General features: G+C 42.0%; 1 protein-coding gene across 2 annotated transcripts in view; it reads left to right on the top strand.

Moving 5' to 3' along the window:
- NCAM2 (neural cell adhesion molecule 2) overlaps window positions 1-25262 on the top strand; it is a 579053-nt gene that overhangs the window by 350864 nt on the left and 202927 nt on the right. For both annotated transcript variants that reach the window (XM_075335064.1, XM_075335065.1), the window contains exons 7-9: window positions 9219-9379; window positions 15246-15391; window positions 23286-23436. In XM_075335064.1, coding sequence (XP_075191179.1) covers window positions 9219-9379; window positions 15246-15391; window positions 23286-23436 — 458 coding nt within the window. The remainder of the gene's footprint in view (window positions 1-9218; window positions 9380-15245; window positions 15392-23285; window positions 23437-25262) is intronic.

Raw genomic sequence — 25262 nt, 5'->3', positions numbered from 1 at the left:
CCCACTGAATGTCTGGATAGTTGAAATCCCCCATAATAAGTTCTGATTGTTAGTATTATTTGCTGCCTTTTAATTTGTTGCAGCATTTCATCCTTTACCTGTTCAGCTGTTACTAGGATTATAGCAAACTCTAATTAGCAGCTTTCCATTTTTCCCCTCCCAGTGTACATTTACCCATACTGCTCCCCCCTACGTCGTCACTGAGCACAGGTCTTAAGTTAGATTTGATAAATATAGACACCCCTCCACCTTTTTTGTCTTTCCTGTCCTTCCTGAAGGTAGTGTAACCCTCTACGTTTGTCACGCAGTCATGGCTCTCATCCAGCCAGGTTTCCGTAATACCCATCACATCATAATTCGTGGTTGACATGAGTCTCCAATTAATTAATTTTGTTTGCTAAACTTCTTGCATTTTACACCAGACATTTAATACTATTAACACATTCTTTACTCCTCGTCTTCCTATTTTCCTTACATGTCCCTTGCCCCCCCAAACCCTCATTGACCCCTATTGTCTCACTCTCTCTGTCTACTGCTTTGGTTAGCTGCGCCCAATAGGTGGTACTATAGAAAAAGATTTTTTTTGTACTTGAGGTGTTATTTTCCATACCTGTCTCCCATTGCTTTTCATGTAAGGTTCTTTACATCAGTAGTCGGTATCCAGAAAGAGGAATGAGACCCCTTAGGCTCAAATAACACAATGGCAAGCAAGTTTCATTTTATGTTTGTCGGCGTACAGCAGAAAAACAGTATATAGTCATATATAATTTAGCAGCCTGTAGACAACCATGTGGAATATTTAGAGTTAGCAGAACTATATCATTACTAACTATTTAGTCCCTGTTGTATAATGTTAAAAAAATCAATAGAAAGGTTTCAGAAATACATTTTTGTCAATTGTTTTTTTTTCTGCATTTCTTTGTTTTACAAAAGAAACGTATTCTTAATCTTTATTGATGGTCATTTTTTTGGAATGTCCATTACTCAATGGAACTTGATGGACATTTGTCTTTTTTCAACCGTAATAATGATGTTACTATTAACCATGTAACTTAGCTCATACAAGCATAGCATTAATAAGTCTGTTAGAATGTCCTGTGGGTCAAAATTTAAAACTACCTGATCACTATTGATCTAAAAGGAAATATTTCACTTCACAACTCTTTGGTAAAGGGCATCATCATACATGAAGTTTCATGTCTAGTGTTAAGGGTACTTTACACGCTGCGATATCGGTATCAATATCGCTAGCGAGCGTACCCGCCCCCGTCGGTTGTGTGTCATGGGCAAATCGCTGCCCGTGTCGCACAACATCGCTTAAACCTGTCACACTGACTTACCTGCCTAGCGATGTTGCTGTGACCGGCGAACCTCCTCCTTTCTAAGGGGGTGGTTCGTTCGGCATCATAGCGACATCATTAAGCGGCCGCCCAATAGCAGAGGAGGGGCGGAGATGAGCGGGACATAACATCGCGCCCACCTCCTTCCTTCCTCATTGCTGGTTGGACACAAGTAAGGAGTTGTTCCTCGTTCTTGCGGTGTCACACATAGTGATGTGTGCTGCCGCAGGAACGACAAACAATATCGCTACTCACCAGACAACGATATTAGGTGTTTGAACGACCTCTCCAAAAGCAAGGTTTTATACCACTTTTGCAATCGGGAAGGTTGCTCGTATGTGTCACACGCTGCGATGTCGCTAACGACGCCGGATATGCGTCACAAACACCGTGACCCCGACGATAAATCGTTAGCGATGTCGCAGCATGTAAAGCACCCTTAAGTCCAGGTTTCTCTGGATGATTCATTGCGGTTTGCCATCGGCAGTGTCCATCTTCCTTCCCTTGGTGTCATTTTTTTTGTATCCGCCAAAGCTAATGTTGTACAACCAGCATCATCCACTTATTCTCTTTCAGCCCAAAATCTCCTACCCATCTATTGGATAGATTTCATATTGCAAGTGTGATGACTTTCACAAGGTGGCACTAGACACTACTTGTATGGCACTAGAAAATACTTGTATTCAGTAAATGGAGCGGTAGTCAAACAGGCCAAGATCATAAATCAGGAGGGCACAACCGTACACAGGGGGAGCAGACAGACACGAGGTCAAGATACAAACCGAAAGTCAGGATTCCAGGAGAGTACATACAAAAAAAAGGGAGCAGGCGGGGACGTGGTCAGGAGGAAGTCCAAGGTCAGAAGCCAGGAAGTCACAACAGAAAAAGGGGAGGACCGGCAGAGACGCGTAAACAACAGTCCATAGTCGAGAGACCAAGATCTGAACACTGAGCACCAGGGGAGCCAACAGAACAACTGTAAACAAGAAGTATGATTGGTGGCGTCCTGAGCTAACACACTCTCCCTAATGAAGCAGAGCACCTCCCAGAACCAGCGTGAAACCCAGTGCTGTGAAACAACCAGCATAGCAAATGCTAAATGCTCTGCACCATGGGCAACATATACCGGCTCTGCAGAAGAGCATAGCAGAACAATACAGAATGTTCCGCACATAGGAATTGTGACAGCGAGGAAAACTAGGAACAAAAAATTGAGTTTGTTTCGAAGCTCTTAACAACACAAAGCTGGTTATTTAAACTTTTCTTCTGTCACTGTCCGGATAGAGCCTATGGCTTTTTCGCGAGATATCACGTGTCTTCAGGTACATTGAGTGATTGCAATTCTGTAATCAATTATCAGTAAGCAGTTATGAAGTGGTAGATACATTAGGAGTTTTTATACATATGGAACCAGTTACTATTATGGGAAACAGTCAGCGCCTGTGTTTTTTCTTATTTTGGACATTGTCTTGGTGACTCCTGACTAGCTAATATTGCAGTATCTAGTCCAGCAGCTACAAAATATGTTTAGGAGCCCTACGAGCGACATTTTTACCAATGGCATTCCCGCCCTTCTTTTGCTTAGCTAACCTTGGCGGTCATTGTTGTGCCACTAATTCTGGCAGGTAAAGGGCTCCAGTCTAATGACCACAGACTATTGATATGGTCATTGAGCTTGGTGTAACTCATTTATTTGCACCATTTCTTCTTTTTATTACCTTAAGTGCTGACTTTGGTTAGTTTTCTCACACTGCCTTTCGGCTGAACCCTTGAAACTCTGCTCAGTGTTTGCAATTTTAATGTGAATTGATCTACAATATCACACGATGTTTACTTGAACATATTCTTGGCATTTTATGACTAACTATTGCTAACATTTTTGGTCTGTTTTTGATAATATCAACAGTACCATTAAAAGTTAAAATCTACTTTAACCTGAGAATGTGACCTATTGAATCCCTGCAGTGAAAATCTGTATAGGAGTTAAATAGGGATGATCGAATACCTCTAATATTCGGCTACGCACATATTCGATGAATAGATCGCCACTATTCGACTATTTGTGAATATTCGATGTGCAATGTAAGTCTATGGGAAACCCGAATAACAACTATTCAGGTTTCCCATAGACTTACATTGCGCATCGAATATTCACATAGCGGCGACCTATTCATCGAATATTCGCAAAGCCGAATATTGCCGAATATTTGTGATATTCGATCATCCCTAGAGTTAAACATTGTAAATCTGAGAATCTCTTAAGCCGGCCATATACATTAGAGTGCTGTTGTCTAAGCAATGCTGTTGTCAACCGCTATCTCAGCTGACTCTACCATACATAGGAGCACTCATTCGGCTGAGCACTCCTCCTGAGAAATCTGGTAATTCAAACGTCGGCTGGCAGCTTATCTCTAGAGATGAGTGAACCCGAGGTTCAATTTTCGAACCGAACCCCAACTTAAAAAAAACAGAGTTCGGGTGCTTTATGTGTGAACTTGACTCTAGCGAGCAGCCCTGTGCTTGGTTATGCTCGGTGCTCAGCCTTCTATGAACTGCTTGCAGTGTTTGAGCAGTTTGCACTGGGGGTAACAACAACATGATCACATGTAGTGTGCACTAAAAAAAAAAGCCCACCCACACTACCCTGGAAGTGATCTGCTTATGGCTGGCTGTATATGGGTGGAGTCTAGAGCTGCCAAACAGTCATTTTGAACCGGTTCGGGCCAAGTTCGAGCCTGTTGAGTTTCGGTTCGACTGCTGCCAGAAAATCGAATCTCCAAAGGTTCGCTCATCTCTACTTATCTCCCTAACAAATCTGAAATCAAACATGTGCGATTGACATTTCCCCGACCATCAGTTAGCCATCACCCTAATACAAATTTGCCAGTAAATGAAATCAAAGGCATGTACGTGATTATCACAATCTTTCTTACTCTGCTCTTCCCTCCTCCTACCATGTTCATAGAACTCAAATAGCAAATGTCATCTGAACCCTCAGAGTCTGACAATTCCATCTTGTCTTGAGCTTGGCAGACTTTAGTTATATTTCAGTATGAAAAATTAGGAGTCAGGAGTAAGAGCATGAAGTGGTTCCTAAATTGAGAAAAATACATTTTCCTTAAAGGATATATTACAAAGTTTCTTGTTCTTCAATTTTTTTTTTCAAATTGTGTTTTAATATCTGTATTTATTATGCAGCTAGAGAGGGAAAGAGAGACAGAAAATAGATTGGTTGTAATTACCAGTGTAGCAGAAACAAATGTTAGGAAGCCTGACTGATAAATGGAGTCGCAGCTATAGTCATGGATAAATGACAGTAACCTTTAAATAGTTGATAGTCATGGAGTATGGAGCCTTATTCTTTTTTTATAATTATTTGTAATGATAGATAATTAGATACATTATATCACAAAAGTGAGTACACCCCTTACATTTTTGTTAATATTTTATTATACCTTTTCATGGGACGACACTGAAGATCTGACCCTGTGATACAATGTCAGTGTGCAGCTTATATGACAGTGTAAATTTGGTTCACTCTAAATAACTCAACACATCCATTAATGTATAAACCACAGGCAAAAAAAATTGTGAGTACACCCCTAAATGAAAATGGCCAAATTATGCCCAACATGTCAATATTTTATCTTACCACCTTTATTTTCGAACATTGCCTTTATTCTCTTTGACATTGAGCTTACTAGACCTTCACATGAGCGGCTGCACCCTCTTCCTTCCTCCATGATGACAGCACGGAGCTGGTGGATGTTAGAGCTCCTCCACATCTATTTGAGGAAGCCTACAGATGGTTAATAGGGTTTAGGTCTGGAGAAATAATTTTCCAGTCCAGCACCTTTACCTTCAGTTTCTTTAGCAAGGCAATGAGCGTTTTTGAAAAGAGTTCGGGGTCGTCATCATGTAGGAAGACAAAGGGAAGGGATCATGCTATTATTCACTATGTTACAGTACATGTTGGCATTCATGGTTCCCTCAATGAACTGTAGTTTTCCACAGCTGGCAGTGTGGCGCCCTGGACTAGCCAGGTCGTCACAGATAACACACAAACACCCCACCCCCATTAGATAGGGACACCAGCCAAACACAAAACCCTTGTTGCCTCCCTCCAGTGTCTGATGTCCACACCAGGTGGGGCGGAGCCAAGTGGTTGGCCCCACCCACCGAGGAGTTCACAGGCCTGGAGGCGGGAGAAGTGACAGATAGAGTTTGGAGTTTGAAGTGAGAGGAGTGAGCACTTGGGTGTCTGGGTTTGTGGCCCAGGCACTGACAGCAAGGTTGGCAGACGGTGGTGGCCGTCTGCAGGAGTGGTGAAGCAATGTGGAACCGTAGGACCGGGGTCGGGTGTTGGCCCGCCAGTACCGACCGGGGAGCGAAGTGAAGCCAGCACACACAGGCAGGGCCATGAGACCCCGACCAGGCTTGGAGCCGCCGACAATAGTCAGATCCGAATGTGACCGGAACCCCAGTGGGTTCCTAACAGCAAAAGTCCTGATTGAAGGCAACCGCCCACACCATGAGGGTATACAGCTACCGCCTAAGGCTAGAGACCCAAGGGACAGCGCCTGCGGGCAAACGGGCTCCTCCGGTACCCATACACCGGGGAGCGGACTACTGTTGGGGATCCATAGTAGTCAAATGAGAACATCAAGGTGCAGGGAAAGACAGCCGCCATCACCTGTCCGGGGAGGGACACAGCAGCCGGCTGCGGGACCCGTCCATCCAGCCGTTTGGTTAACCGAGGACTTTGTGCATCTCTTACTGAGTGAGTACACCCGTGCCATCCGGCACCGCACCACGCTGTCCCTGCAACCCTGCACCTCACCAACCCTGCCTCCCCGTCACATCATCGGGCCCCAGGACCACCGACCCCTACCCATGGAGGGGGAAAACAACATCCCAGCTGCTCCCTACCATCGCTCCCGGGATACCCGTCACCAGCAGCGGTGGTGCCCATCTTCACCACGACCCGTGGGTGGCGTCACGGACTAAATACCCCAAACCAACCACCCTTTTCACTCATGGGCGAGGAGCGCCGCTTGAGTCCCCGGATCCGGCCCACCGCTCGAACCACCGAGCAGCAGCAGCAGCACCGGACCCGAGCATTAGCGAGAGCGCAGCAGCAGCGGCGTCCTCCCCGCCCGCGACAGCAGCACTCATGCAGCCCCAAACCATGACACTCCCTCCATCGTGCTTGACTTTAGGCAGGTCACACTTGTCTTTTCCCTTCTCACCTGGTTTCCACCACATACTATACACCATCTGACCCCATTAAGTTTATCTTTGTTTCATCAGACCACACGACATGGTTCTAGTAATCCATGTTCTTAGTCTGCTTGGCTTCAGCAAACTGTTTGTTGGCTTCCTTGTGCATCATCTTTAGAAGAAGCTTCCTTCTGGGACGACAGCTGTGTAGAGAAATTTGATGCAGTGTGTGTCGTATGATCTGACAGGTGGACCCCCTACCCCTGTAACCTATGCACCAAGTTTTGCAGCACTCATATGTCTCTTTTGAAAGACAACCTCTGGTTATGATACTGAGCACCTGCACTCAACTTCTTTAGTTGAGGCATGTTCTGAGTGAAACCTGTCTTGTTAAACCTTTGTATGGTCTAGGTCACTGTGCTGCAGCTGAGTTTCAGGATGTTGACAATCTTCTTATAGCCTCAGCCATCTATATGTAGAGCAACAATTCTTTTTTTCAGATCCTCAGAGAATTCTTTGCGATCAGGCACCATGTTCAACTTCCAGTGACCAGAAGGAGAGCGTGTGTGAGTGATAACACGAAATATAACTCATCTGATCCCCATTAACACCTGACACCTTGTAACACTAATGAGTGGGCATGATACTGGGGAGGGAAAATGGATAATGGTGCACAATTTGGCCATTTTCACTTAGGGATGTATTCACTTTTGTTGTAAGTGGTTTTGACATTAATGGCTGTGTTGACTTATTTAGAAGGCACCGAATTTACATTGTTATCCAAGCTGTATACTGACTACTTTAAATTTTGTCAAAGTTTCATATAGTATAGATATGGGATGTATGGATATATAACAATACACCTTCCAAGGATGGGGTCTCATCAGGTATCCACGTAAATATTCTATATGGCTCTGCCCCTTGACTTTTCACAACCAAAACACCTTTGCACAATGAACAGTATGGCCTATAACCATTAATTTATACGTGCATATTATTACACAAAGTCCCTTATCTCAATTACTCATCACTTATGTTATTCGGAGGCTTCTCATTAATATAAAACTTACCGCCTGCCTACTTTATCTAGGAATTAGTATGAAACTCACTATGAACACATATACCTAGACCAGTGTACCAGTGTATTGCCCATCAAAGATGGCCACAGCAAAACACAGCAAATGTAATCATACATAGACTGATTCCGTACCACAGTACTATGCAATCAGTTAATAGACAGACAACAGATTAACTTATTACTCTATTTTTCAACTCCCATTCAGACATACATGAAAAACACAATACTCACTGGTGATGCCAGAGTTCATGAACCATGTATATAGCCTTACCCAGAAATTCAAGAAATTAGAGTGAAATAAAATTTAAGAATAACACTTCTAACCTTGCTGCAGATGAAATTTCACTGTTTCAAGGGCCCTTGACACTTCTTCCAAATAGGCTGGTTGGCAATGGCCCCACATTGGGCGCCAAAAACTGATGTAGCTGCTCTGCTCTGACTCAAAGGTCAGCTTATGGGAGCACCAATGATGTCCTGACAGAATTAGGCTTCCTTAGGCATATTCAACATCGAGCACTCAAAGAAAAGACCTGAGTTCCTGTAAGCATGATCAGTTTCTGTTTATTAGCCAATGCACAGATAATTTATACCATTTATAGACCAACATGATATTGCATAAATGCTTCTAGTGGAAATTTACCAGTTAATCATATGACCTTTAAGTTAAGAAGTACAGAAGAGTCATGCATATAAGGGGCACTTTGCACACTACGACATCGCTGGTGCGATGTCGGTGGGGTCAAATCGAAAGTGACGCACATCCGGCCTCGCTGTCGATATCGTAGTGTGTAAAGCCTTTTTGATACGATTAACGAGTGCAAAAGCGTCGTAATTGTATCATCGGTGTAGCGTCGGTCATTTCCATGATTTGGAAATGACCGATGTTACGATGTTGTTCCTCGTTCCAGCGGCAGCACACATCGCTGTGTATGAAGCCGCAGGAGCGAGGAACATCTCCTACCTGCGTCCTGCGGCTCACGCCAGCTATGCGGAAGGAAGGAGGTGGGCGGGATGTTTACGTCTCACTCATCTCCGCCCCTCCGCTTCTATTGGCCGCCTGCCGTGTGACGTCGCTATGACGCCGCATGACCCGCCCCCTTAATAAGGAGGCAGGTCGCCGGCCAGAGCGACGTCGCAGGGCAGGTTAGTGCATGTGAAGCTGGCGTAGCGATAATTTTCGCTACGCCAGCTATCACCATGACATGGCAGCTGCGACGGGGGCGGGGACTATCGTGCACGGCATCGCAGCATCGGCTTGCAATGTCGTAGTGTGCAAAGGGTCCTAAGATAAGAAAATATTCTAGACAACAATAAAACCTTGAATTTTTAGAGAGACTATACAGCGGCTATGAACTTTAACAAGATGTACTAATGTAAATAAAGTATTAAAAATCCAGACATACAGAAACTATTAACCATTCTATATGAATAGATAGATAAATAAATAGATAGGTAGGTAGATAGATAGATAGATAGATAGGTAGATAGAGGACTCTTTTGTATGCAGATATCAGCCTCTTTCTTTTTCTATATTAGGGTCCATTTGCTTTGTGATTACTTATTGATGGTTTTCTTTGTAGGAATGGAAAAATGATTGATGAAAATGACAAGTATTCATTACGAGAAGACAATACAGAGCTAACTATTAAAAATATAATTAACAGTGATGCTGGATCCTACACCTGCAGAGCAACTAACAAAGCAGGATTTACAGAAAAGCAGTCATTTCTACAAGTGTTTGGTAAGTCTGTTATGTACTAATGACACTCTTTTCTGAAAGCTCAAATATTTTCAAAAATCAAATTGTTTCTTTAGTGACAGAAGATACACATTACACTATTATGAAATATTCAAAGGGCAGAAGATAAAGGCATTTGTTTCCAGGACAATATTATTGTAGCACAAGAGTCAACTTCAAACTTGCTTCCACAGACAATCAATGTAGGAATTTGTGATTTTCACCACCTAAAGCACGTCTGTCCTCAAACAATACCTGATCAAATCAAGTACGTTTGGAGGTTTGCCAAGCTTTAGAGCTGCAGCCAGGTTACAGTCATTATCACACATGACTAGAGATGATTCAATTTGGCAGATCGTCCGGACTTGAAATAAAAAGTTCAGTTCGATAAATGGACTTGACTCGAACTTGATCTCGGATGCCGAACTCCATAAAAGTCAATGGAGACTCAAACTTCTGTGATATAAAATGGCTGTAAATGGTTGTACTAAGGGGTAGGGGGCTGCAAAGTAAGCAAAATGGGGGTAAGAATTGGACAATTATACATATTGTGTTTCCCAGATGATAACACAGCGTTCAGACTCTTTTTTTAGCAGGCTCATTAAACTACATGAATATTCACTGCTTCCCCCACCAACTTCTGTGCCAGCATCTGTGATTGGCTGCAGTCAGACTGATATACACTCCCCCTCACCGCCCACGCTCTGTGCCTGCACCTGTGATTGGTTGCAGTCAGACTGCTATACACATCCCCCACCATGTGTGCTGCTGTCTGTGATTGGTTGCAATCAGACTGATGTACACTCCCCCCACCGCCCACACTGCATGCCTGTGCCTGTTATTGGTTGCAGGCAGACTAATATACACTCCCCCACTGCCCTCTCTGCCAACGTTCTGCAGACAGTTTGCTTTGTTGTAGTGTAAAAATAAATAAGTAATTTTAAAAAATGACTTAGGGTTCCACCCTATTTTGCTAACCAGACAAGATAAAGCAGCAGCTGTGGGCTGATATTATCAGGCTGGGAAGGGGCCTATATTCATGGCTCTTCCCACTCTGATAATAGCAGCCTCCAGCTGTCAACTTTACCTGGGCTGGTTATCAAAAATAGGGATTTCTTCAAATTTTAAATAATTAAAAAAAACGGCATGGGGTCCCCCTCATTTTTGATAACTAGCCAAATTAAAGCAGACAGCTGGGCGCTGGTTTTATGAGGGTGGGAAGAGCCATGGGTATTGGCTGTTCGTACTCTTCTGGTGTCTCGCACCCGCTGAAAAATGGGACACAAAGCTAGGTCTCGTGGATGAGTGTGTTTGTTCTACTGCCGCAGCAGGCTCAGTTTCACCTTTCCCACTGTCTTTGGCTCTGTAGTCACCATCAATAGCACATCCACTTCCCCATCCCTTACTGCACACTTTGCACATATTAAATTAGGTATATGTATGCCTGCAAACTCTCCAGTATTAAGAGTGAAAAAACAATATGTAGCCCAGAAAAGGACTTTTGTTTTAGGTTGCAGCAGCAGTATACCTATTGAAGGACTGTAAAGCAATAAACCCTGCCTATATGTATCTAATCCAAAACTATCCCTCTGTCACCACCTATCCCTACACTATATGCAGGTAACTGCTGTTTTACTTGAGAAAGGACAGTATGTGGCCCTGTAAAGGACTTTTGTTTTAATGGTGCAGCAGTGATATAAAATTACTGCTATAGCAATTAAATCCTGCCTATATGCCTGCTCTAATGTAACCTCTCCCTCCCAGATCAACTCTCCCTTAACTACTTCCAGATGAGAGTGTACCGGTCATTTTGTCACTTTATACAGACCCGATGATGCGATGTGGCGGACCCATCAGAGTAATGCTCGTAGCCAACATGGCTGCAGTATTACCGTGTATGACAGACAATCCTTGCATGTTGATTGGCTAACAGCTGCATACATACTGGGCAGGGACTCGTGCATGGCAATTGAGCAAACTTGATAAATGATTGAGTAATGAACTTATTCCAGCACCCGATGCTCGATTGATTATCGAGCAGTGGTGAGCACGCTCACTCATCACTATTGATTAGTCTTTCTGTGCTTAAGAATTTCTTTTAAAAGACCATTTCCAAAATTGTAGAACTCCTAACTACTGAAAAGGGGGTAACTTACTGATTTCTTGAGGCCCACTAACCGGACCTCTCAATCTTCAGCAATCTTGAGATTGTTACTCTGGAACCTCAGAATGTGAATTTCTTTAGCCACATCTTGAACAGGGCTGATGAGTGAATACTACAGCTCATTTCCATTCATTTTGCAACTTTTCAAAGGTTTTCTCTTCAGAATTCTTGAATTCTTGCAAATAGGCTTTGATTAATCGGACCCTAGGTGTCTCCCTTCTTATCCCTCATTTAGACATCAAGGCAGTTGGAATAATGAGGGATGAGCTATTCAATGTGTTGTTGTTGTTGATATGTTAACCTTTTGCCGGCTTTGTACAGTTTAGCAAAATTACATAGATCTCTGACACATGTACAGTACAGACCAAAGGTTTGGACACACCTTCTCATCTCTAGAACAACTGTTAAGAGGAGACTTTGTGCAACAGGCCTTCTTGGTAAAATAGCTGCTAGGAAACCACTGCTAAGGACAGGCAACAAGCAGAAGAGACTTGTTTGGGCTAAAGAACACAAGGAATGGACATTAGACCAGTGGAAATCTGTGCTTTGGTCTGATGAGTCCAAATTTGAGATCTTTGGATCCAACCACCGTGTCTTTGTAGAAAAGGTGAACGGATGGACTCTACATGGCTGGTTCCCACCGTGAAGCATGGAGGAGGAGGAGGTGTGTTGGTGTGGGGGTGCTTTGCTGGTGACACTGTTGGGGATTTATTCAAAATGGAAGGCATACAGAACCAGCATGCCTACCACAGCATCTTGCAGCGGCGTGCTATTCCATCCGGTTTGTGTTTAGTTGGCCATCATTTATTTTTCAACAGGATAATGACCCCAAACACACCTCCATGCTGTGTAAGGGCTATTTGACTAAGAAGGAGAGTGATGGGTGCTACACCAGATGACCTGGTCTCTACAGTCCCCAGACCTGAAACCAATCGAGATGGTTTGGGGTGAGCTGGACTGCAGAGTGAAGGCAAAAGGGCCAACAAGTGCTAAGCATCTCTGGGAACTCCATCAAGACTGTTGGAAAACCATTTCCGGTGACTACCTCTTGAAGCTCATCAAGAGAATGCCAAGAGTGTGCAAAGCAGTAATCAAAGCAAAAGACTACTTTGAAGAACCTAGAATATAAGACATATTTTTAGTTGTTTTACACTTTTTTAAGTATTTCATTCCACATGTTTTAATTCATAGTTTTGATGCCTTCAATGTGAATCTACACTATTCAGAGTCATGAAAATAAAGAAAACTCTTTGAATGAGAAGGTGTGTCCAAACGTTTGTTTGGTACTGTAGTCACGCATGTCTCTGCAGTGTGATCAGGGAGGAGAGCAACCTGACTGTCTATACATATTTCATACAGCAGAAAGCCTGATGTAAGCTATTGTGGGGGTGGGTTCTTTTTACCCCTGTATGTTGCTAACTTATTATGATTGGTCAGCAACATACAGGGGAAGATGTACACACCCCCAGATAAAAATCACTGATAATGCCCCCTTGCACTTATCATAAATTATATCCCAAAATTTACAAGATAATATATCCAAAACAGAGAGAATAAATAATAATAAAAAAAAATTATGTTTTGTTTAGCTCTGCAACGAATATTCCATGATGGAAGGTTCTCTTTACTTTCATCACTATGCAAAATCACAATCAAATACTTACAGGTTTAACTTGGAAAAGACAATACACATTTTCTATACTATATTGTTAGGAAGCAGCAATAGCATTTTTATACACTGCATCTTATACTGGGAGTTAAATATATACACTGAGATAATATAAGAAAGTAACATTTTGACGGTGATTCTTTTTTTTTTCACAAGGGCTTCTTTGAGAAATGTACTGTTGCTTCCAGCACTTTTGGCACATAAAATGTCATTTTAGAGAATACAAAAAAAATCACTGAGGACTTCTGATTTTATAACCTTAGCGGAGAATTGGAGGATTATTCAGTGTTACGGCTATACAATGTGAAATCTCCTGCTGTAAGGGAAGAATTACAGACGACATTGCAATTTGCACCTGGAAAGAAATTCAGAATTTATAAAAATGTATAGTTTTATACTGACATATATGTATATTTGGTGTTTACTATTATTGTTATGCAGCTTGTGATATTTTATTATTTCTACTGATTTATTGCATTTCATGGCATTTAACAGTGGATGTTCACCCTTGAAGACCACTAAATACTCTGACATCCTTTGTGTCATCATTTCTTATTTTTTCTTTAAAGTGGCCCAGAGCTTAGTTTTTTTGATACAGAGCCTGAAACCCCCTGTGTAAAGTTGAAGGGGTTATCCAGCACGTTGCCTATTTTTGTTATGGTGCTAGGATCTTGCAAGTAGGTGCTTACTCAGAGCAGTTATGGGCCTAGAGGTGATTCTGCTGCATTTGACCTCACCTTTCTTGCATGCCTTAGCGTTTCAGAGTGAAGCTGTTTAGTTGTTAGAGTGGATTTCACGTCCAGTTTGCACCTGTTCACACTTGTCTGTTAGGAAGTGTTGTCAGTTTTTTCAGATTGCAGCATGAAGCAGTTAATTCAGGTCACATTTTGACCCCCAGAGTACCACCATTACCACAACAAACAAGTTGAAAAAAAAATTCAACTGGAGCGGACATTTTGCATATTGCTTGTTGCGGCCTAGAGGTCATAATGTGACTCCATTTACCTGCTGTCACAATTCCGATGTGTAGAACATTTTGTATTTTTCTGCCATGCTCTCCTGCAGAGTCAGTATATTTTGCCTATGGTGCAGAGCATTTTGCAGGATGAATGCTCTGCTGGTTGTTTCACAGCACTGGGTTTCATGCTGTCCTGGGAGGTGCTCTCACAGATGCTTCTCGTTCCCGGTGATTTCTCTTCTTCTTTAGGGAGCATGTTAGCTCAGGACGCTGCCAGTCGTACGTCCTATTTACAGTTGTGCTGTTGGCTCCCGTGTGCTCAGTGTTTAGATCTTGGTCTCACGACTCCGGACTGCTGTTTACCCATCTCTGCCTGTCCTCCCCTGTTTCTGTTGTGACTTCCTGGCTTCTGACCTCGAATTTCCTCCTGACCGCATCCTTGCCTCCTCCCTGTATCTTGTATGTACTCTCCTGGAACCCTGACCTTCATCTTGTATGCCAACCTCGTCTCTGTCTGCCCCCCGTGTACTGTCATGGCATCCTAGTTTATGATCCCAGCCTGTCTATTTACCTCTCCATTTACTGCATACTAGTATTGTCTAGCGCCACCTTATGACAGTCATCACACTTGCGATCTTTCCCTGCTCAGCCTGGTACGCAGCCAAAAGTCACCATGTAGCCCCAGCCTTATGCAAAGGAGGGGATGTTCAGTAATGGGTACCACTCCCAACTGCTGCCTTAATGATAGCCATATTACTTGGTATAACTGTATCTTGCAACAATACAGAGTTTACCATTATATCAGTGCTGTTGAATATATACAATAAAAGTGTATCTTCAGGGAATTAATTTAATTTCATGGACCATTATATAAAACCCTGCTGAATAAAACTAAGTGTCCAGACAGTAACCCTGAATAGACAGTATAGCACAGGAAAGCCATTTACTGTTATTGTCGCCAGTAGATGAAACGAACCTCGGCGATATGGAATACAAGCCCGTCTCCAGCCCACGAGTCTTGTTGCTAAGTTACACTATTAAATAATTTAAGCAGTAATTTAATTAATTTTCTTAACAGTGCAGCCTCATATTATACAATTACAAAATGAGACTACGGTTGAAAATGGTCATGTAACCCTGACATGTGAAGCTGAAGGAGAACCCATACCGGAGATTACATGGAAGAGAGCAAGTGACGGAAAGACTTTCACTGATGGAGATAAGGTGGGAGCTTCGTAATTTTTTACATTTACATCATATCAACTAGTCAATCAAATTAGAAAGAAAAAAATATACAATGGAGACCAAAATTAGAGAACAGCACACAATTTCCTAAATATTGCGGTCATTGTGTCATCCTATGTGATTATATCCTAACATGAGGAAACTCGCACTATTTTAAGCCTATATCATAAATTGAATTTATTGTAAAGCACATGCTTAAAATGTAAATAATCAAAATTAGAGAACACTTTCAGATACCTCCAAGTGATTGGTGTTAATCTGGCACATGGTGCTAATTTCCTTAACTATCTGACAAACTCTATGTAACTGGCAGCCTAACTTTCCAGTTTCCACTGACTTCATAAAAATGGTGTCTATTTCCAAAGTGACTGAAACCCTCAAGCAGCAGGTTGTCTAAATGAAGGCCTAAAGGGGTGACCCTATCAGCCATAGAAAGAGATGTTGGTCATTTCAAGTCTGTGATTTCAAGAATATTGCATCTTTACAAAATCACAATCTGTTTCAAGTCCCCCCAGAAGGCTGGTCACCCTCAAAAGACAAATTCAAGAGAGGAAAGTATAATGTGGAGAATCTCCATGGGTAACCATTTTAACACTGAAGGTATAATTGCTCACCAGTTAAGCACTAAACAGGTCAAGTATCTGTCTCGTCATACAGTGTCACAACGTTTAAGAGCATTTGGACTGAAAGCCCACTCTGCAGTGATAAAACCTCTCATTAACAGATTGAATCAAAAGGCTAGACTCTCCTTTGGTGAGGAGCATGTTTTGTGGGCAGAGGAGAAGTAGTCCACAGTTCATTTTAGTGACGGGTCTTATGGAAAATATTAGGTTTGTTGATAAACTGAGGAAAGATTGAACCCAAGTGTGTTAAGAAGTCAGTAAAAGGTGGTGGAGAAAGGGTCATGGTTTGGGGAATGTTTTCTGCAGCAGGAGTTGGATCTCTCATATAGCTACATGGCAGAGTGAATGCAAGTGTGTATCAGAACCTTCTTCAACAACACGTGATTCCTTGCATTCATCACTCAATCAGCCAGCAATTTTCATGCAGGACAATGCCTTCCATCACACAGCCAAATGGGTAAAGCAGTTCCTTGAAACAGAATATATTGAAACAATGAAATGGCTGCCCAGAGTCCTGATCTAAACCCAATATAAAACCTCTGTAAAATCCTTGGGGACAAAGTTATGGTCAAGAAACCCACAACAGTCAAAGAACTGTGGAAGAGACTGGAAGTGTGGAACAAAATCCCACCAGAGCAGTGTGAGAGACTAGTGATGTCCTGTGGCTGCAGATGTGCTGTGGTTATTCAAAGAAAAGGCCTGTACACATCCTACTGATTGGTGACTGTTGTTACCTTCAGAAAATGTAGTTATAATGTTTCTCTGTGCTACAGTCATTGTTGTTCTCTAATTATGATCATCATGTTTTGGGCAAAATAAATGTTTTATGTTGATAAACTTTATCTTTGTAAAACACTTCTAGTGGCATGGTGCACCCCTTAAAAAAAAATCAAATGTAGATGACATAATTACTGAAAAGAGCAAGTGATCATATATTGTTCTCTAATTTTGATCTCCAAGGTATATCCTTTAGCTTCTGCAAACTAAAAGACAATACACCCTCTATAGAGAATCCTCTGGTCTTAGCAGAAGGGACGTTGGAGTTCTTCAACTAAACTTGTCAAGTTAAAATTGCTGTCTCATGAAGATAGGAACTTTCTGGCAATGAGCAGATCATCATAAGTCTGGATTCTTGTATTCCCATGGAAGCCATTCAAATAACTGGGCAGCAGAATTGAGCATGAGCTTGGCAGGTCCACCAGAAGGGCTCTCCCTTAAATGGAGTACCGCCCTTTTATTGACAGGGGTGTTATACTTAAGAATTCCCATGTGGATCAGCGAAAAGGTCCACTGTAAGTATGTCCACTGTTAACATGGGGCCAACATACATCGTTAAGCAGTTATGCTGTCACTATTGGTTGATCTCTACAGAATTGTGAAGACCTAGACCTGTTTCTTAATGATATTAATATTGAACAGCCAAATTTATTTGGCCTACAGCTTTTCAAGCAGTAGTTATAGCAATATTCATCATCTAGCACCCACAATCTTGTTATGAGATCGTGAGTCTACTAGAAGTACATAGTATGGAGGTATACCACAGCTCTGTAGACTAGCGTCCATTTTCGGGTACTGCATCTCAACTCCCATGTACGTCAAAAGTACATAGTGTATGAAGGTGGTGCACTACAACTCTATAGACTAGACTCTGCAGACTAGCTCTGTAGACTAGACTCTGTAGACTAGCTCTGTAGACTAGCTCTGTACACTAGCAACAATTCTCAGGTACTGCATTTCTGCTCCCATTTACTTCAAAAGTACATACTGTATGGAAGTGGTAGACCACAACTATGTAGAGTAGACTCTGTAGACTAGACTCTGTAGACTAGACTACGTAGACTAAATTCTGTAGACTAGCAACAATTCTCAGGTACTGCATCTCTGCTCACATTTATGTCAAAAGTACATAGTGTATGGAGATGGAACACCACAGCTCTGTAGACTAGACTCTGTAGACTAGTTCTGTAGACCAGACTCTGTAGACTAGATTCTGTAGACTAGCTCAGTAGACTAGCTCTGCAGACTAGCGACTGTTCTCGGGTACTGCAGCTCAACTCTCATTTACGTCAAAAATACATAGTGTATGGAGGTGGTACACCACAGCTATGTATACTAGATTCTGTAGACTAGCTCTGTAGACTAGCTCTGTAGACTAGACTCTGTAGACTAGACTCTGTAGACTAGCTCTGTAGACTAGCAACCATTCTCAGTACTGCATTTCTTCTCCCGTTTACTTCAAAAGTACATACTGTATGGAAGTGGTAGACCACAACTATGTAGAGTAGACTCTGTAGACTAGACTCTGTAGACTAGACTACGTAGGCTAGATTCTGTAGACTAGCAACAATTCTCAGGTACTGCATCTCTGCTCACATTTATGTCAAAAGTACATAGTGTATGGAGGTGGAACACCACAGCTCTGTAGACTAGACTCTGTAGACCAGACTCTGTAGACCAGACTCTGTAGACTAGATTCTGTAGACTAGCTCAGTAGACTAGCTCTGCAGACTAGCGACTGTTCTCGGGTACTGCATCTCGACTCTCATTTACGTCAAAAATACATAGTGTATGGAGGTGGGACACCACAGCTATGTATACTAGATTCTGTAGACTAGCTCTGTAGACTAGACTCTGTAGACTAGACTCTGTAGACTAGCTCTGTAGACTAGCGACCAGACTATGTAAACTAGCTCGGTAAAGTAGTAACCGTTCTTGGGTACTGCATTTCAGCTCCCATTTACATCAAAGTACATAGTGTATGGAGGTGGCACACCACAGCTTTGTAGACTAGACTCTGTAGACTACCTCTGTAGACTAGCGACCATTCTCAGGTACTGTATCTCAACTCATATTTACGCCAAAAGTACATAGTGTATGAAGGTGGTACACCACAGCTCTGTAGACTAGACTCTGTAGACTAGTTCTGTAGACTAAACTGTGTAGACTAGATTCTGTAGACTAGCTCAGTGAACTAGCTCTGCAGACTAGCGACTGTTCTCGGGTACTGCATCTCAACTCCCATTTACGTCAAAAGTACATAGTGTACGAAGGTGGTACACCACAGCTCTATAGACTAGACTCTTTAGACTAACTGTGACTAGCAACCGTTCACAGGTACTGCATCTCTAGACTAGACTAGATTCTGTAGACTAGCTCTGTAGACTAGCTCTGTAGACTAGACTCTGTAGACATGACTCTGTAGACTAGCTCTGTAGACTAGTGACCATTTTCAGGTACTGCATCTCTGCTCCCATTTACTTCAAAAGTACATAGTGTACGAAGGTGGTTCACCACGACTCTGTAGACTAGACTCTGTAGACTAGCTCTGTAAACTAGTGACCGTTCTTGGGCTCTGCATTTCAGCTCCCATTTACATCAAAAGTACATAGTGTACGGAGGTGGCACACCACAACTCTGTAGACTAGCTCTGTGACTAGCAACCGTTCACAGGTACTGCATCTCTGTTCCCATTTACGTCAATAGGAGCTAATCGACAGTACCCAAGAATGCTCACTGGATGGAGCTGTGGTGTTTTGTCTCTGTACACTGTGATCTTCCGGAGGTCTATGAGTATGGAGTCCGTCATAACAGCTGATTAGTGCAGTTCATCACATTTTGGAGTCATTAGTTGCAATTTTTCTTACTCCTAAACCATTAATTTATCCTTTGTTTATCTCCTCTCAGTAAAAAAAAGGAACTACTGCTATTTCCAGAGTTTAGTGGTAAACATTGAGAGTACGGACACTTGCTGGAAGCCTCATAAATTATGGATGCTCTTGTTTATATTTATGAACTTGAAATATTTCTCGCCTGGAAGAATGAGATTTTTTTTCCTCTTTCCTTATTCGTGTCTGTTATTTTATTCTAAATAGCCTTGGAAAAAATGCAAACATGTAGAGAGATGGATATATTATAACCCACTTGGAAAAAAACTCATTTCTTGACAATTATTATATGCTATAGTCCAGGGCCATGCCAATATACATGCCCTTCTAGCTATTTCATATCACATTAACTATGATTGTTGATTCACTTAGAATGAGGTTGTCAATTCTGGGCAAGGAGAACAGCCATCAGTCAGACTCCATTCTTATCAAAGGTGTATAATAAGCCACTGTGCTTCTATTCCAAAAAAACAGATTTACACAATTTATTTTTTCTTTCCATAAGGCATATTTTTATTAACAGTGAGGAGCTATTTTCTTAAAAAGTTAAAATTACATTTTATGAAAAAAGTTGTCCTGTCTCGGCAAGCCCTTCTCTAAATACGCATCTGCTACGGATCAACTAATTGATTTTTAATAATTGATTTTAGTCTGGCAAATTATCACTTTTAGACCCACCTTTACAGTTCTTCTGCAGTGGCCATAGCAGCAGCAACGTGGCATTACATGGTGTCCACTCAAATAAGTTCTCCAGAGCTGGGGTTGTTTCTTACAACTCTTCACTTTGCATAAAAGAGAATGTTATTACTCATGGACTTCTAACTTTATGCCCTTACAGGATATATAAAAAGGGGTTATCATTAGTGATGAACGAGCACTACCATGCTCGGGTGCCCGGTACTCATAACTAGTAATGAGCGAGCACTACCATGGTCGAGTGTTCAGTACTCGTAACTAGTGATGAGTGGGCACTACCATGCTCGGGCGCTCGGTACTCATAACTAGTAATGAGCGAGCACTACCATGCTCGGGTGCTCAGTGCTCGTAACTAGTGATGAGCGAGCACTACCATGGTCGAGTGTTCAGTACTCGTAACTAGTGATGAGTGGGCACTACCATGCTCGGGTGCTCAGTACTCGTAACTAGTGATGAGCGAGCACTACCATGCTCGTTTGCTTGGTACTCGTAACTAGTGATGAGCGAGCACTACCATGCTCGTTTGCTCGGTACTCGTAACTAGTGATGATTGAGCACTACCATGCTCAGGTGCTCAGTACTCATAACTAGTGATGAGCGGCACTAGCATGCTCGGGTGCTTGGTGCTCATAACGAGCAGGTTGGACACTCAGAAAGTGCTCAACTTGAAGACCAAACATAATGGCAGTTAATGGGATACTTGCGCATTTTTCAGAAAGATCTTCCAGGAAAATGCTCGAATTTCCCGTTGTCTTCCATTATACTTGGTAATCTAAGCCAACCTGCTCGTTTCGAGTACCAAACACTCAACCATGATAGTGCTCGCTCATGACTAGTTATCATTTTAGAGACAACTACTTTTATGCCTTAATTTAAAAAGCAATTATTTTCCAGGCATGAGAAATACTCTTCTAATTGCGATGGCTAGTCTCGATCAGATGCTGTATTTTGATTAATCAACTTTGAGCTAGTCTGCAAAACTATAGGAAGAAGGGTTTTTCTTGTTTCATCCCACCCATGGTGCGCTGGGAAGACATGACGTATGGCTAGTTATACTGCTTCATTAACGAAAATAGAGAACTGTATGAGAGTAATGCAAAACCAGCCGATATTTTCCAACATCATACTTGTCGATGGACTCTGCCTGACATTGCAACTTTCAGTTAACTGTGTGCTACCTGGAAAAGGCTATAAAATGGATGTAGAAAAATGCATTTGTCAGAGCCATGGATTATCTTCATAAAGAAGTGTTTAATCTTTGAAACGTGTTGACTAATAAACCGTATTTTATTTGCAAATAGTTTTCCTACAATTTGGTTCTCCGGATAAGATCATATTTGCGCTATTGTCTTTCCAGCATTTTCTCCCCTGACATTGCAATTTAGACAAACCTAATGCAATATACAACATTGAATTAATGAATAACATCTCAAAAATTAGTAAATGTCTAATAATAAAGCCACTCCATTATGAAATACAAGGAAAGGAGAACACTGGGAGCATTCAATGGCTTAAAGTGCAAATACTTTTATTAATCAAAAGAGTGTATTATTAAAAAACACACATTAAATACAAGGTTCTACAAGATGTTACAAAGAAGGGGGGTAAAAATCCAAAAGTGAGCAGCCAACAAAGTGTTCCATATTGGGATATAGAGCATTGAATAAGCTATTTAAACAAAGTTGTCACACCAGATAATGAAAATATTACTGTCTATAAACGACACAAATACATTAAAAAAGCATTGTCCTAAATACATTCCCCAATTATGATTATAGTGTCTTACCCATAGAAAAGTAGCCCCCACAATGTGCTGCTCACTACCTACATAGATGTCCGACGCGCGTTTCGTGATGTTACATTACCGCTTTGTCAGGGAGAGATCCGTCTGTCCTTTTATAGACAGTAATATTTTATTATTTGGTGTGACAACTTTGTCTAAATAGCTTATTCAATGCTCTATTTCCCATTTGTCTCTAAATCTGGTTGTCTTCCCTGGATTTTCCAATACGGAGTTTTCACGGGGTCCTTCTCCGATAGCACACAGTCAAAAGAGCAAGAGATGAGTGAGTAATCCAAAGAACATTTATTCCAAGCAAATTAGAAGGTCCATAAAAATAATCCACCACATAGAGGGTAAAATAGTCCAGTAATGGGATAAATGTCCCAGGGATCAGTCACAATCCCCCAGCAGTCCTTCTCCAGGGAAATCGGGGTTTATTAATGTCTTTGTGGGGTGCTGCCTGTAGCTGCAGCTTCTCCCCAAAGGATGAATCTTCCTGCTCCTCTCTTGAAGTTCAGAGACAGACTGAATAATCCCCCAGGTAAATAGAGAGTTTGGGTGGATTCCAGGCTCCCCTCCCCCACACCTAGGGATAGAAGCACTGCAGGGGGTTATAAACCTGCAGACAGGACAAATAATACATAGAATAGACAGAGCACCATGCCTAAAATATGAACCTACACAAAATTATACACAACCCCCCATATTCCACCATCAAAGGAACACTTTGTTGTCTGCTCACTTTTGGATTGTTATCCCCCTTCTTTGTAACATCTTGTAGCACCTTATTTTTAATGTGTGTTTTTTAATAATCTCTATACTTTTTTGATTAATAAAAGTATTTGCATTTCAAGCCGCTTAATGCTCCAAGTGTTCTCCTTTCTTGATACTTAATGCAATAATGTAATCTCAAGCTTCTTCATTAGCAATGAATTTAAATTAGACAACTCAAAATTTTGGTGTATAAAATTCTTGTCGTGTGGTTGAAGCCCCTTGTAGGTTGTGAAATATTCCTGAGCTGGGTTCAGTTATATATGTATTGGTAATTACTGTGTATTATTATGAAATAACATTTTACTTATTTTCTTGACATGTAACATGAACAGAGCCAAGATGATCGTATAGAAAGCATAGGACACCATGGGAAGTCCTCTTTACGCATTAGAAATGTGATGTTATCAGATGCAGGAAGATATGACTGTGAAGCCGCAAGCAGGATTGGTGGCCATCAAAAGAGCATGTACCTGAATGTGGAATGTACGTCACTTTCTGTGTATTATGTCTGTCAAGGGGAAATAGAGCATTGGATTAGCTATTTCGACAAAGTTGTCACACCAGATAATGAAAATATTACTGTCTATAAAGGACAGACGTATCTCTCCCTGACAAAGCGGTAATGTAACATCACGAAACGCGTGTTGGAAATCTATCTAGGTAGTGAGCAGCACATTGTAGGGGCTACTTTCTATGGGTAAGACTCTATAATCATAAAGATCTGATTTATTGCAATTAATATCATTTATCCCTGTGGTCAATTGGTCAATTCTTGCAGGGATAATGAAAAACAGAAAAAAATGTTAAAGGGAATCTTTCCTTAGGTTTTTGTTGCTATATCTGAGAATAACATATAAGATCTTGATTCCAATGATGTACCACTTACTTCAGTTTTGATAAAATCACAGTTTAATCTGATACAGATCTAAAGGGGGTGTTACACGCAGAGATATCGCTAGCAATATCGCTGGTGAAAGCACCCGCCCCCGTCGTTTGTGTGTTACGGGCAAATCGCTGCTTATGGCGCACAAAATCGTTAGGTGCCGTCACACGGACTTACCTGCTAGTGACGTCGCTGTTGCTGGTGAACCGCCTCCTTTCTAAGGGGGCGGTTTGTGTGGCGTCACAGCGGCGTCACTAAGAGGCCACCCAATAGAAGTGGAGGGGCGGAGATGAGCGGCCGTAACATCCCACCCACCTCCTTCCTTCCTCATTGCCGGCGGCCGCAGGTAAGCTGTAGTTCGTCGTTCCTGAGGTGTCACACGTAGCGATGTGTGCTGCCTTGGGAACGACGAACAACCTGTGTCCTCAACAATCAACATTTTTTTGAAAATGAACGACGTGTCAACGATCAACGATAAGGTGAGTATTTTTGATCGTTAACGGCTGTTCGTTGGTGTCACACACAACGACGTCGCTTACAATGCCGGATGTGCGTCACGGAATCCGTGACCCTGGCGATATATCATTAGATATGTCGTTGCGTGTAATGGGGCGGCCTTAACTCTTAAAGCAGAGCTCTGTATAACTCTGACCACAGTACTGATAAACAGCCTTCTGGATACACTGTGCATGGGCGGAAAGCTGCCAAACAGTGGGGCGAAGATCATGAATATAATGCACTACATTTTATCAAAATTACAGTAGGCAGCCCAGCACTGTAATCAGGGTCACTGTCTCTACATCATGTTGCTCTCATATATGGTGCAAAAACCTGGTGACAAATGTTCTTTAACTATAACATTAAGATGGGTCAAGGGTTATTCCCATCCTGTACAATTAGGGCATATCAGCAGGGTAGTAATATAGCGGATGGGGCCCCAACAATGGGACCCACATCTATCAAAACTCAAAATACTCCTCTGCTTATCCATGTTCGGGAGGATTATCCTCTATCATATGCATCAACAGAGCAGCATTATGGAGTTTAACATCCCTTATCTCTCAACAGCAGGCAATAAGCAGCTCAATTAATCATAGCACCTGTACACAGAGCCCCATCCTGTACTATAGATCTTTTTTTACCCTCTCTATATGGAATCCAATCTTGCAGTGTATATACTGTATATCTTCTTTCTACTGCCTGAAACCAGCCAATCTTATAATATAACTTTCCTATCAGCAGCTCTTTATACAACCGCATACTGCAATTAGTTACCAACACTTAGGTACACCACTGCTTCCTGGAAGGAGCTCTACAGTATAATGAAGGAGATCTCTGTACTCATACTGACCTGGGTTCTGGTGACAAATCGGCCACCTGCAGTCCAGACCTTTCACCAATTTTAAACCTTTGGTGCATTGTGAAA

The sequence above is a fragment of the Anomaloglossus baeobatrachus genome, chromosome 2 (genome assembly GCF_048569485.1).
Source record: "Anomaloglossus baeobatrachus isolate aAnoBae1 chromosome 2, aAnoBae1.hap1, whole genome shotgun sequence".
NCBI lineage: Eukaryota > Metazoa > Chordata > Amphibia > Anura > Aromobatidae > Anomaloglossus > Anomaloglossus baeobatrachus.
Note: the sequence above shows the minus strand (reverse complement) of the source record. Positions and strands in the feature narration are given on the sequence as shown.